The sequence below is a fragment of the Callospermophilus lateralis genome, chromosome 14 (genome assembly GCF_048772815.1).
Source record: "Callospermophilus lateralis isolate mCalLat2 chromosome 14, mCalLat2.hap1, whole genome shotgun sequence".
In the NCBI taxonomy this organism is placed as follows: Eukaryota; Metazoa; Chordata; class Mammalia; order Rodentia; family Sciuridae; genus Callospermophilus; species Callospermophilus lateralis.
The window spans coordinates 97,302,398-97,316,406 of record NC_135318.1 but is presented as its reverse complement, the minus strand read 5'-3'; the positions used below and the strand labels follow the sequence as shown (position 1 = coordinate 97,316,406).

General features: G+C 33.3%; 1 protein-coding gene across 1 annotated transcript in view; it reads left to right on the top strand.

The window, feature by feature from the left end:
* Nucleotides 1-8,707, top strand: part of Tsga10 (testis specific 10) — a 63,265-nt gene extending 54,558 nt beyond the window's left edge. Inside the window, exons 12-15 of the mRNA XM_076833408.2 lie at nt 1,969-2,178; nt 5,414-5,616; nt 8,261-8,365; nt 8,534-8,707. Coding sequence (XP_076689523.2) covers nt 1,969-2,178; nt 5,414-5,616; nt 8,261-8,365; nt 8,534-8,684 — 669 coding nt within the window. The 3' untranslated portion in view covers nt 8,685-8,707. The remainder of the gene's footprint in view (nt 1-1,968; nt 2,179-5,413; nt 5,617-8,260; nt 8,366-8,533) is intronic.
* The last annotated feature ends 5,302 nt before the right edge of the window (nt 8,708-14,009 follow it).

The following is a 14,009-nucleotide window of genomic DNA, read 5'->3' as shown; positions in this document are numbered from 1 at the left end:
AATAAAAAAATAAAAGTGTCAGTTACTTAAGGAAGTCTTTCCTGACTTCCTGGACTTTTTCAGTCTAGGTCGGTTTCCTTTGTTACATACTTTTCTCCAGAAATATTTTCTTTTCTTTTATTTGGAGGGGGTACCAGGGATTGAACTTAGGGGTACTTGATCATTGAGCCACATCCCCAGCCCCATTTTGTGTTTTATTTAGAGACAGGTCTTACTGAGTTCCTTAGCACCTTGCTTTTGCTGAGGCTGGCTTTGAATTCGGAATCCTCTTGCCTAAGCCTCCTGAATTTCTAGGATTACAGATGCTTGGACAGAAATAGTTTCTTAATATGTATTTTAAATTCATCTGTATTATTATTTGATTGATGCGTGAGTCCCTCGGTGTTCTGTAAGTTACATAATAGATCATCTTACTTCCCTTGAATATACATTGAGGCACAGTAACTGGAACATAGAGTATATGCCATAAATATGGAATGGATGGCTGGGTAGATATATGGATAGAAGGTTGGTATGAAGAATGAATTAGAATGAATGCAGTGGGAAGGGATGGCTGGAGAGGTGGGAATGAATTGTGGACAAATAACAAGCCAAGAGCAAATTTAGGGCTTTATATTGGTAAAAGCACTTTGTAAAAGTGCGTGAATTTCGTCACCTCTCAGTTTTGTTATTTTCACATTATAGAAAACATATATTTCTCTGTTGGTTGCAGTATACTTACATAAGGCCTTATTCCAGTAAAGGGTGGGAGATAAAATTATTTTGAGCATTTGAAAGCACTTATGTAACTTAAATCTCATGTTATGGTTTTGAAAATATGCTCTTATTTCTCATAAGTGGTTGTATTTTTAATTTACACTTGCCCAGAGTCTTTTCCCCTCAGAGGCGTCAGTGCTAGAAAATTATAAAATTGTGATAATTTTATGATATTATAATTTCATATCAACATGTTAGTCAAGAATAGAAAAATGGGCACTGTGAATGAAACAGTGACTAACATTTTGTCTTTAGCCACAACACTTGTAGAGTAACTGAAACAATGGTAAATCCAGATAGAACAATAGACCAAATGTGTATATCTGCTGCTAAGCAGGAGTGGAAGTTTTTTAAGTGGGAAAAGGATTGGGTCTAAGTGTATGTGTGTGTGTGTGTGTGTGTGTGTGTGTGTGTGTGCACACGCACAAATATATATATATATATATATATATATATATATATATATATATATATACACACGCACATATATATATATTTTTTAGAGAGAGAATTTTTTAATATTTTTCAGTTTTCAGTTGCCACAACATCTTTATTTTATTTTATGTGGTGCTGAGGATCGAACCCAGCACCCCACGCAGGCCAGGCGAGCACGTTACTGCTTGAGCCACATCCCCAGCCCCTAAGTATATTTTTTAAAATCACCAGTTGAACACCCTACTTATAGATTTTATTTGAAGAATTTTTTTAAATTCCTGATTTCTTTTATTTTTTAATTAATTAATTAATTAATTTTGTAGTTGCAGATAGACAGCGTGCATTTATTTTATTTATGTGGTGCAGAGGATCAAACCCAGTGCCTCACATGGCTAGGCAAGTGCTCTTCCAGTGAGCTACAGCCCCAGCCCTATTTAAAGAATTTTTTTTTAACTTTTGCTTTCTTTTTTTTAAAATTTATTTATTTTTGCATTACAATTCTTAATACACCTTTATACCACAATGTATCATGTCTGTGATTGTATATAAGGTATGTTGACACACACAAAAAAAGGAATTTGAAACATGAATTATCTTTCTTGGAGTGTTTTTGCAGAGACTATTAATACCTATATTGTCTAAACTTCTTATAGTTTTAGTGTTCTAGTGTTAAAAGATTGGCCCCACTTTGTTTTGCATGTTTTTTCCAGTTAAAAAATAATATATACATATATATACACACACATATTTATTTAAAAAATTATCCTATCTTTGCAGCACTTAAATGCAGAAAGGTCTTACAAATCCCAGATTTCAACCTTGCATAAATCTCTTGTGAAGATGGAGGAGGAGCTTCAGAAAGTTCAGTTTGAAAAAGTGTCTGCTCTTGCAGATTTGTCTTCCACAAGGGAACTCTGTATTAAACTTGACTCAAGCAAAGAACTTCTTAATCGACAGCTGGTTGCTAAAGATCAAGAAATAGAAATGGTATGTAATACATTTTTAAGATGCCTTTAAAAATTGCTATTACTATAACATTACTACATTTTTTTAAAGAGAGGCTCTCTTTCTTTTTTGTATATATTTTTTAGTTGTAGCTGGACACAATACCTTTATTTTATTTATTTATTTTTATATGGTGCTGAGGATTGAACCTCATGAAGTATCACAAGTATATGGAAATCAAGCAATACACTTCAAAATACTGTAGGTAAAAGAAGAAATCACAAAGGGGGAAAAAGAGATTAATGAGAATAAAGACACAGTGTATAGGATACAAATAAAAATTAAAATATGTATTTTTAAAAATACATATTAAAAAACAAGAAAACAGTTGATCAAATGAACTTCATTCAAATTTTAAAAAAAACTTTGGTGCTGTAAATAATATTAAAAAGTAAAAAGCCAGTGCATGGAATGGGGGAAAATATTTGCAAATCATTTATCTAATAAGAGATCTGTATGTAAAATACAGACAGAATTCTTATAACTTAATAACCCAATAAAAAAATAAGCTAAGAATATCAGTAGACATTTCTCTACACAAGATGCATAAATGGACAGTAAGCACATGAAAAGATACTTGGCATCATTAACAATCAGAAATGCAAATCACCATTTCACATATGCTAGGATGACTGTGTTTAAAAAGGCAGCTGCTAAAAAAATATTGACAAAGATATGGCAAAAGTGGAATCTTCATACACTGATGGTGGAAAGTAAGTGAGGCCACTGTGGAAAACATTTTGTCAGTTCCTCAGAATGTTAAAAATAGGATTAATATACAACCCAGAAATTCTACTCCTTTTATATTTAAGAGGAATAAAAATTATATGAACACCCAAAAACTTTCACACAGTTCTCCATGGCAGCATTATTTATAACAGACCCAAAGTGTAATTTAAACATTCCTAACTGTGAATGCATACCTGTGCTGCAATGGAATATATGGAATATGATGAGGCAATACAAGTAACAGAGTACTGATATCTGCTAAAACATTAGTGGCTTTTTTCTTTCTTTTGGTACTGGGGATTGAAACCAGCAGTGCTTAACCACTGAGCCACATCCCCAGACCTTTTTTTTTTTCTTTTGAAACAGGGTACTAATACTGAGTCTCTTTGGGGGAAGTTGAAAAAGCTGTAATTTAGATTAAAGTGATGATTGTATGAGTCTGTTAATATGTTTAAAATCATTGAATTGTACATTTATTAAATGAGTAAGTTGTGTGGAATGTGAATTATGTTCCAGTAAAGCTGTTGCCAAAAAAAGTGAAGCTCCATTTTGTACTAGTGTCAGCCAAGTATACGGGCTTACCATTGCCTCTTTTAATGTTCATCAACACTAACAAATTTGCCAATTTGATAGAATAGTGTGTCTTTTAAAATTTTATTGGTTCTTCTTAGTTGTACATGACAGTAGAACCCATTTTGACATAATCATACAAGCATGGAATATATCTTATTGTAATTAGAACCCTAGTACCTCTCCTTCCTCTTTTTTCCCCACTCCTTGCTCTCTTCCCTCTATTGATCTTTCTGCCATTTACCTGTAGTTTTTTTAATTAATTTCTTGTGGATGTTCACAATAGTGAGATTCACTGGTGTATTCACATATATACGTGGGAAAGTTATGTCAGATTCATTCCACTGTCTTTCCTTTTCCTATACCCCCGTTCCCTTCCTTTTTATCTACTCCTCTGAACTTCTATTCCCCACCCTGCTTATTGTTAGCTTCCACATATCAGAGAAAACATTCACCTTTTGATTTTGGGGAATTAGCATATTTTACTTAGCATAATAGTCCCTAGTTCCATCCATTTACCAGCAAATGTCATAAAGTCATTCTTCTTTATGGCTGAGTAATACTCCATTGTGTGTGTGTGTGTGTGTGTGTGTGTGTGTGTATCCCACATTTTTTTTTTATCCATTCATCTATCAAAAGGCACCTAGGTTGGCTCCATAGCTATTGTGAATTGTCTTTAATAGACTTTTGATTCAATTGAAATACATTTAGCAATATCTATATATGCTTTGGATCCTTGACCAGAGTAGGGAATGCTAGTAGTATCTAGTGGACAGAGGTCAGAGATTTTGCTGAAAATTCTATAATGCAAGGGCAGCTCTCCACACCAAGTAATTATCAAGCCCAACAAGTCAGGAGTGTCAAGGTAAAAAACCCTGGACTGGGAGTTGCATCTTGTTTGAATTTATATCATTTTGACCACTAACAAGCATAAATTTTTGTATGTTTGCTATTTAGTTGTATTCCTTTTTTTGTTAAGTTTTAATCATATCATTTTCATATTTCTCATTCATCTGATTTTTTTATACTAATAATGGTATTAATTATTTTATTTACAAAGTTATTTTTTTCCAGTTGAAAGTTTTGGTTAAGTTTATGTTGACTAGAAAAATGTTTATTTTTTTTGTGGTTAAACTTATTTTTGCATTGTATTTAGCTTAGAAAATTCTTCCCCTATCTACCTACCTACCTGTCTCTACTCCAGCAATTTTGTTTTTATTTATATCCCTTTACTGGATTTTAAACTTATGCTTTCACATTTAACTTTTTAAATGCCTCTATAGGCATTTTTATAAATATGTTATATTTATAATGTGTGTTATAATATATGTTATAATATGTTATAATAATATAACATAATAATTCTATAATTTATTATAACATATATTATAAAGATTAATTTTTTTCTAAATAGTAATGACAAGTCTTCCACCTTTTGAAGAAATGTTTGATGTACAAAGCATATTTTAGATTCAAGATAACCTTCAGAAACTTTCATAGTAGTTTAGCAAGAGAGGAATGTATGTTTTCCCCTTGCATTCCTTAACTGTGGAGTAGCTAGGTATTTGTAACTCGCCTTTCTTAAGACAGAGCAATAGTCACAGGTATCACCCAGACAGCCTGGCAGTAATATATACAGAAATATCAAAGCTGGAAATAAAAAGTGGTTGCAGTTTGGGATTAATAAGATTTTCTTAAATTAATGAATTTTCTGATCTGATTAGAAGGATGGGGAAAGTGATGCTATATAGTATGTGTGGTATATATATTTGTTAAGAAAGAGGACACGGTTTCAAACTAAGAAATTGAAAGTGGTTGTCAGTTTATAACATATTGAAAGAACTTGAGAGTCCTTGATTATATGCCAGTTAAATGAATGAATGGGAATAAGCGTAGATATCTTCCTATTATTGTACAGATGGAGAATGAGTTAGATTCTGCTCGTTCTGAAATAGAACTCCTCAGGAGTCAGATGACAAATGAAAGAATCTCCATGCAGAATCTAGAAGCTTTGCTGGTGGCCAATCGAGACAAAGAATATCAGTCTCAGATAGCACTTCAAGAAAAAGAGTCTGAAATTCAGCTTCTTAAAGAACACCTTTGTTTGGCAGAAAATAAAATGTGAGTTGGCTAGCAGTATAATAACATAAAGTCATATTTCTTAAAATTTTGGTTCTTTTTAGATCAGTAGAATTTTAAAACCTGAATTTAGCTCCCATACTTTTCCATTAATTAAACTGAGGATTACAAATATTGTGATTTGTCTAAGATTTTATATTTAGTTGTATTATATTTGTTCTTATCTAAGATATCTAAATTTAACCATCTTTGCTGGGGTTTTTTCCCACTTTAGGTAAAATAGAATGTCTGATCTAAAATATTGCCTTTAGGAAATGTAACCAGAGTTGAAAAAAGTAAGCACTCTGAAACTGGAAGAGTTTTTTTTTTTTTTTTTTTTTTTAAAGAGAGAGAGAGAGAGACAGAGAGAGAATTTTAATATTTATTTTCTAGTTTTCGGCGGACACAACATCTTTGTTTGTATATGGTGCTGAGGATCGAACTTGGGCCGCACACATGCCAGGCGAACGCGCTACTGCTTGAGCCACATCCCCAGCCCTGGAAGAATTTTTTTAAAAATATTTTTAGTTGTAGATGGACACAATCTTCTTATTTTGTTTATATTTATGGATCAAACCCAGTGTCTCCCATGTGCTAGGCAGGCACCACTGGGCTATGTTCCCAGCTTCCCGGAAGAATTTTTGTATGTATGGATCATCTGATATTGCTATCTAGTCTTTCCATTTGTCATTAGTGTTTCTGTATACTAGACACCTGGAAGAATTCCTGAATTTACAAAACACCGAACATTTCCCCAGAGCCTGACTTTGACTTTCTTTGTTTGTTTTTGTTAGAATCCCTAGTACAGCTTACACTTTATTAGAACTCCCAGCTGGAGATTGGAGTGGAAATGCTTGCCTTGATAGAGAACATTTCTTTCATTAAACCTGGTCAACACTTACTACCAATGGGGAGTTTTAGCCCATATTTTTGTATGTCCCGTCTATAACACTATCTTTTCCCCCATCATCAGCACCTTTTGATCTAACTCTTTGCTATGTTGAGTCTGTAGAATTTCTTCATTCTTAGGAGGCAAAAGCTAATTCTCCTTGAATTGTTGTCAGTGGCAACCATGAAAGAAAAAAAAAGTTGGGGAGGGGAGTGTGGGAAGTTGGAAGGGTAGTATAAAGAGATTTAATAGTTACCAGTTAACAATTTCAAACTAAATTATTGACATTGCTGTCCTAAACTGTTCTATAAGTGAGATTCCTTGAGATTCCTCCTTGCTTTTTACCAGACAGAATATCAGATTTCTCCAAACCCTTCTTTATAATATTTAAGCAGGTAGGCATAGTTTACATCTGACCTTATTAAGGACAGCAGTGACCCAGCTTCTGTATAGTGCATCCTGAAATTTTGTTTCTATTCCTAAAGATTGTCCTCTAACTAATCTTACTTTCCAGGAAAACATTGGTGGTGTCTTCCTTCTAAATTCATTTCTTAACTTTCTCTTTGGCTTGTCCTTTGAAAAATCACCCCTTTCCTGTAACACAATGATTTGAGAAATTGCCCCTATGCACTTGTCTTTATTTCATAACATGTTCTTCTCCTGGCTCTCTAATCGTTATTTTGACCATGGATCTTTCTGGAGGACAAGGAATTCTTTTCTCTCTCAAGCCCCACAACTTTGTCCTTGCTTCTGAACCTAGGATCTGAAGAAGGTTAGGAATCAGGGTCTTGGCAATCAGCTACTACTGAGAGCTCCTGACTAAGCAAAGATGCAGAGCCAGGGCCATTTTCCTTCAGAAACTGCTGTTAGGTCATGGCGGCTGTGACTGAATCATTCTTTTCAGTTACCAAGCTAGACTGTTGGGATAACTTCAGTTGGGTTTGTAGGAGCCCTTTTTGAAGCTGGTAGGTGGCAAGCTGCCTCAGTAATGTATACAAAAACTCCTACCATAAGGGATACACTGTTTTAGAACGACTGGTAAGTTATATCACTTAGAACTAGTGTGATAAACATTTGTTTTTTTCAGTCTCTAAAGTTTGTATTTCAGCAGCTGTCCTGAAAGCAAGCAAAGAGAATAGAATGTTCTGGGCAAGCAGAATTCATCTGTCATTATCTTCCTAATGATAGTGTGCCTTATCAAAGAGTTTTTGAGGCATTGTTTAGCCTTAAGAAGATTCTGTCAAACTGAAGAGTTTTTGTGTAGCAGTTCTACATAACAAATTTTATTTCATTATAAGTGTGTATAAAGCACTTGATTGAATTGATGTATATAGATTGAATATATGTGTGTGTGTGTATATATATATGTATGAAACCATATTAATCACGATACTAGTGAATTCCAGTATTATTTGTTCATACTACTGCTTATGCTGATATAATACTTCAAAGTACTTTTATAAAAACTATTTGCAGTAAATAGGAAATATAGGTAACTTTACATCATATATACATAGGGAAGCAGAAAAGTTTTAACTAATTGAATGGGACTGGAATCACTTAGGCTCTTCAAGTAGGCTAGTTTATACATTTAATATGTCTAAAATTGGCATATTTCATATGTATTAATAAATCTGTCCATAAAAATCATGCTGTGACTTGAATCCAGCTGAGAAACCATTGCCCACATGGTTTAGTACACTCTAGGAGTCATAGCCATATTTTAACTGGGATTCACTCTTACTTTCTTTTACACAGGGCCATTCAGAGTAGAGATGTGGCCCAGTTCAGAAATGTTGTAACGCAACTGGAAGCTGATTTAGACATTACTAAAAGACAGCTGGGGACAGAACGCTTTGAAAGGTAAGTTTATCTCCATACAATATCTAGCTAGAAAAGCATTGTTTTCTTAGGTAACAGTAGGTTTTAGTCATTTCATGAAGGTTATATTTTAAAATATTGAGTCACAGTTTTATGCCAGTTTTAATGTCACTGAACATAAAATTTAAAAGCATCACTATTTTGCTTTAGGGAAAGGGCTGTACAAGAACTTCGCCGCCAAAATTACTCAAGTAATGCTTATCATTTGAGTGCAATGAAACCAAATACAAAATGTCATTCACCAGAACGTGTTCACCATCTATCTCCTGACCGAGGCCTAGATCGATCGTTAGAAGAGTAAGTCAGTTTAAGGATCCATTTTCTTGGGGCCACGAGGAAACTATCAGCGAATATTTGAGGGAGTGAAGAAACTCAAATATTTATGTCTGTCATTACGAGTGATCTGTAAACATGATTACCAAGATATGTTGCCATAAAAATAAAGGATTTTCAAAATTTTTAGTGTTTTACATAAATGCTATATTAACATGAAATATATCTAATATTTCATCTAATGTTTGCATAAGTTATATTTTAAATTGATTTTTTAAAAAAATTTTTTAAATATTTTTTTAATTGATGATAAACCTTTATTTATTTAGTTATATGTGGTTCTGAGAATCGAACCCAGTGCCTCACACATACTAGGCAAGCATTCTACCATTGAGCCTCAACTTCAGCCCTGATTTTTAAAAATTTCTATAACAAATATTTTTCATTGTGCCTTTTACTATAAAAATGTTAATTATTATCACACTGAGAAATATATATTCTTTAGGAAAGAAATAAGCTAATTTTTCAGAGGAAAATATTTTAGGTATATTCTGCATGTCACAAATTTTGTAATAAAACAACTTTTAATTTGGAATAATTTCAAGTGTACATGAAGTTAAAAAATAAAAATAGTATAAAACATATCTTCATATCTTCACCCATTATCACTATTAATAGCTAATTAATTTGTTAAGTTTATGCTCCATTTGCTTTTCATATGCACGTGTGCTCTCTCGTGTATTCACTCTTACACCTGCTCCTTCTCTTTCACTGCACATACATGCATGCATACACACAGATGACCAGTTCTTTCAATTCCAGATCACACTCTCAGGTTTCTTCCTTGCCTTATTCCATTTTGTATTTTTATATTCTTTATTCTATGATGTGAGAATGCTGGCTCAACATCAATGCGCTTATTCAACATCAGTACCTTATTTGTTTGCCCAGTTCCAGAATGCATCTAAAGTAGTTTCAAATCCGTTTGCAGTTCTTCCTTCCTGCTGTCTTACATTACCTTGTCCCAATTATTGGGGGTATATAGTTAAATATTAAGTTTACTGATTACTTGAATTAGTCCTTCTTTTGTTTCCCCCTTTTTTAATGTGGTTATGGTATTCAATTGAAATAACATTAAATTCATTTGTTTCAACTTGCTTTCATTTTTCCTCTTCTAGCTTTTCTTTGATTTAATTAATTCTATTTTGAATGTGTAGATTAGCATACTTAAAAGTCAAAACTCCACAAGAAGTAATCATCAGGGAAGTGTCATTTTCTGTTGTACACATCCATTCCATGGCACATGCTTTCCTTTGTCATTTTTATGATAAAGATATAGAGACATGTATTTTTCCTTTCTTAACCAGCACACTGCATGTACTTGTTTGTACTTTGCTCTTCTCCCTTAGTAATGTGTCCTGGAAGTCAGTCTAAATTGATGGAGATTCTCTTCATTCCTTTTTATGACTGCTTAATATTCCTTTCTGTGGATATTTTGTAGTTATTCAACCAGTCTCCTACACTTGGACATATAGGTTGTTTCCAATGATTTGTAATTATAATCAAGACTACAGTGAATAATCTTATGCATAGGTATTTTCATATTATTGGAGAAGTATTTTTAGAATAAATTCCAAGAAGTGAGATTTCTGGATCAAGCAGTAATGCATATGTAGCTTTTTAAATATTGCCAAATTTCCCTCTGTAATGGTATCATTGTGCACTCCCTCCAGCTGTGTGTAAATGCTCGTTTTCCTACAGCCTTCTCAGCAGAGTGAATTTGCACCAATATGGTAGGTGGAAAATGATATTTTAGTGTAGTTTTTATTTGCATTTCTATATTACAATTGAAGTTATCTTTTAATAGACCATTTTTGTGTCTTCTGTATTATTTTTTCATTTCTTTTGCCTATTTTTTAATGGATTTTTGGTCTGTTTTTAATTTCATTTTTATATATTTTGGAAGATTAATCTTTTATCTGTGATATGTACTATAAGAATTTATGCTTATTTTTGTCATTTGTCATTAATTTTACTTATACCATTTACTCCCACTTTTAAAATTTTATAAAGTGAAAATTTTAAATCTTTTCCTTTTCTGCATCTGGATTTCTAGACATAGAAAATCTTTCTCTATATCTAGATAGTAGAGTTTTTCACCAGTGCTTTCTTTTAGTACTTACATAGTTTTACTTCTCTGTATTTCTGATGCATTTGGAGTTTAGATTATGAGTGGTTTGAGGAATGGATCTTTTATTTTTCCAAATGAGTATCTAGTTGTCCCAAGATCATTTATTTAAAAAATAAATAAATAACAAAAACCTCTTTGATCCAGGCATTCAAATTTCTTTCAGGACTTTCTCTTTATATTCCATTAATCTGTCTGTTTGTGTACTTATTGTCTGTTTTATTTTAGAGGCTTTCTGGTATTTTTATGTAGAAATAGTCCAATGGTGTGCCAGGAAAACTGGATTTCTAAGAGAGAAGGATCTATAGCACTTGCCAATTTTTGTAATACAAATGCTTCCAATATGACCAGTTTCAAGCTATCAATGGTTTAATCAGCAGATCACCAAATTCTTAAATATTTATGATTAGCTGAGAACCAGCCCCAGGACAGAAATAGGGTCTTCCTTGTAAGTGTTTACCTATATTTTCTTGAGAGTTTATTTTTCCATATGAACTTTTGGGTTAATTTGTGTTACACTGTTTTTTTAAAAAGTCCATTGGAATTTTTATTAGGATCACATTATATTTATAAATTAACACAGGGAGAGCTGACATCTTGATGATGGTGATACATTCTAACCAAAAGGAGGAAATGTCTTACATTTGTTTGAATTTTACATTTGTGTCTTTTAGGAATTCCTTGTAGTTTTCTTTATATAGATTTTGAACATTCCTTGTTAAGGTGATTCCTAAATATTTTATTTTTTGTGTTGCTATTATAATTTTTTATTCATTTATCTTCAAAAGTACTGTTGATATTTATGTTTTCCTTTTTATTAGTGCATTATGATTGTACATAATATTGAGGTTCATTTTGACATAATCATACATGTATGGAACATAATTTGCTCCAATTCAATCCCTAGTACTTCCCCTTTCCCTCATGTATTCCCTACCCCTTTTCCACTTCCTCTACACTACTGATCTTCTTACATTTATTTATAGTTTTTTTTTAATTTGTGCTTTGTAGATATACATAAAGGTGAAATTCAGTATGATACATATGTATATAGCACAGTTTGGTCACTTTCATTCCACTGTTCCTCTCTTTCCCTATCCTTCTTCCCTCAATCCCTTTTCTCTGTTCCACTAATCTCCCTTCTATTTTCATGGGACTCTCCCCTCATCCTCTCTTCCCCTTTATTTTGTTCTGGCTTCTATACATAAGAGCAAACATTTAACCCTTGACTTTTTATGTCTGGTTTGTTTCACTTAGCATGGTATTCTCTGGATCCGTCCATTTACGAGCAAATACCATAATTTCATTCGTTTTGTGGCTGATCAAAACTTTATTGTATTTTTATACATTTTCTTTATCTATTCATTTGTTCTTTTTTTTTTTTAAAGAGAGAGTGAGAGAGGAGAGAGAGAGAGAGAGAGAGAGAGAGAGAGAGAATTTTTTTAATATTTTTTAGTTATCGGCGGACACAACATCTTTGTTTGTACATGGTGCTGAGAATTGAACCCGGGCCGCACGCATGCCAGGCGAGTGCTCTACCACTTGAGCCACATCCCCAGCCCCATTGTTCTTTTTAAATTTTTTTTTAGTTGTAGTTGGACACAATACCTTTATTTATTCATTTTTATGTGGCTGTCATGAGTTGCGCTGCTATAATCCTTGATGTGGTTATACAATTATAGTAGGCTGATTTTAATTGTTTTGCATAAATACCCAGGAATGGGATAGCTGGATCATATGGAATGGATCCATTCTAGTCTTTGAGGAATCTTCATACTCCTTTCCAAAATGGTTTTACTAATTTCCAGTCCCAACAATGTATGAGTGTACCTTTCCCCTCATATCCTCACCAACTTTTATAAATCTTTTGTGTTCTTGATGATTGTCATTCTGACTGGCATGAGATGAATATAATTTTGATTAGCATTTCCCTGATTGCTAGGGATGTTGAATACTTTTTCATGTATTTGTTGGCTATTTGTATTTCTTCTTTTGAGAACTATCTGTTCTTTTGTCCACTTATTAATTTGGGTTATCCTTTTTTATGTTTAGTTTTTAGTTTTTAGTTTTCTTTGTGATGTTTTAGTTTTTTGAGTTTTTATATATTCTGGATGATAATCCTCTGTTGAGGAGCATCTGGCAGAGATATTCCATTCTTCATTCTCTTGTTTCCTTTGCTGTGCAGAAAATTTTTAATGTGATGCTCCCAGTTATTGATTCTTGGTTTCATTTCTTGCACTTTAGGAGTCACGTTAAGGAAGTCGGTATTTTCACCAATATGTTGGAGTGTTGACCCTGTGTTTTTCTAACAGCTGCAAGATTCTGGTCTAATTCCCAGGTCTTTGATCCACTTTAAGTTGACTTTTGTGCATTTTCTACATATGGATATTCAGTTTTTCCAGCACCATTTGTTAAAAAGGCTCTCTCTCTCCAATGAATGCTTTTGGCATCTTTGTCAAGTATGACTAAATCTGTGTGAGTTTGTGTCTTCTATTCCATTGTTTTGGTGCCAATACCATGCTGTTTTTATTACTGTAGCTCTATAGTATAATTTGAGATCAGATACTGTGATGCCTCCCGCATCGCTCTTCTTGCTCAGGTTTGCTTTGGCCATTCTGAGTCTCTTATTCTTCCACATGAATTTTTAGAGTTGAAGTATATCACTGGTATTTTGATGGGAATTGTATTGACTGTATAATGCACTATGGATATTTTTGAAGCAGATCGGACATCCCCACTCAAAAGAAACTTGCCGTAATTAAGCTTCTCCTCTTGCCAGATCAGTAGGATGTCTGCAGAGGTTATTGTGGTTGGTAGTTTTCCTCTTTCTTATAAATGCCAGGTTTAAACACAAAAGATGTGATAAATTAGTCTGCAAGCTTGTTGCACAACATGTTATCTCTGTTTTCTTGGTTTTAAAAAAAAAGTGAAACCTATGTCTGGTCGGGGATGGAGGGAGAGCACTTGTCATGTGAACTTCCCAGCCCCACCCCCACTGGGTATAAAGGTAAAAAAATTTCCAAAATCTGTGTTCAGAGGAAGAATTCTTAGGCGAGAGCCACCTCTGAACCCTGAAGTCAGTAAACCTGCTTCCTGCAAGTTACTTGGGTGACCATCCTCTTCTGTCCTATTTCATTTTGACAATATTAATTCTATACAAGAAAA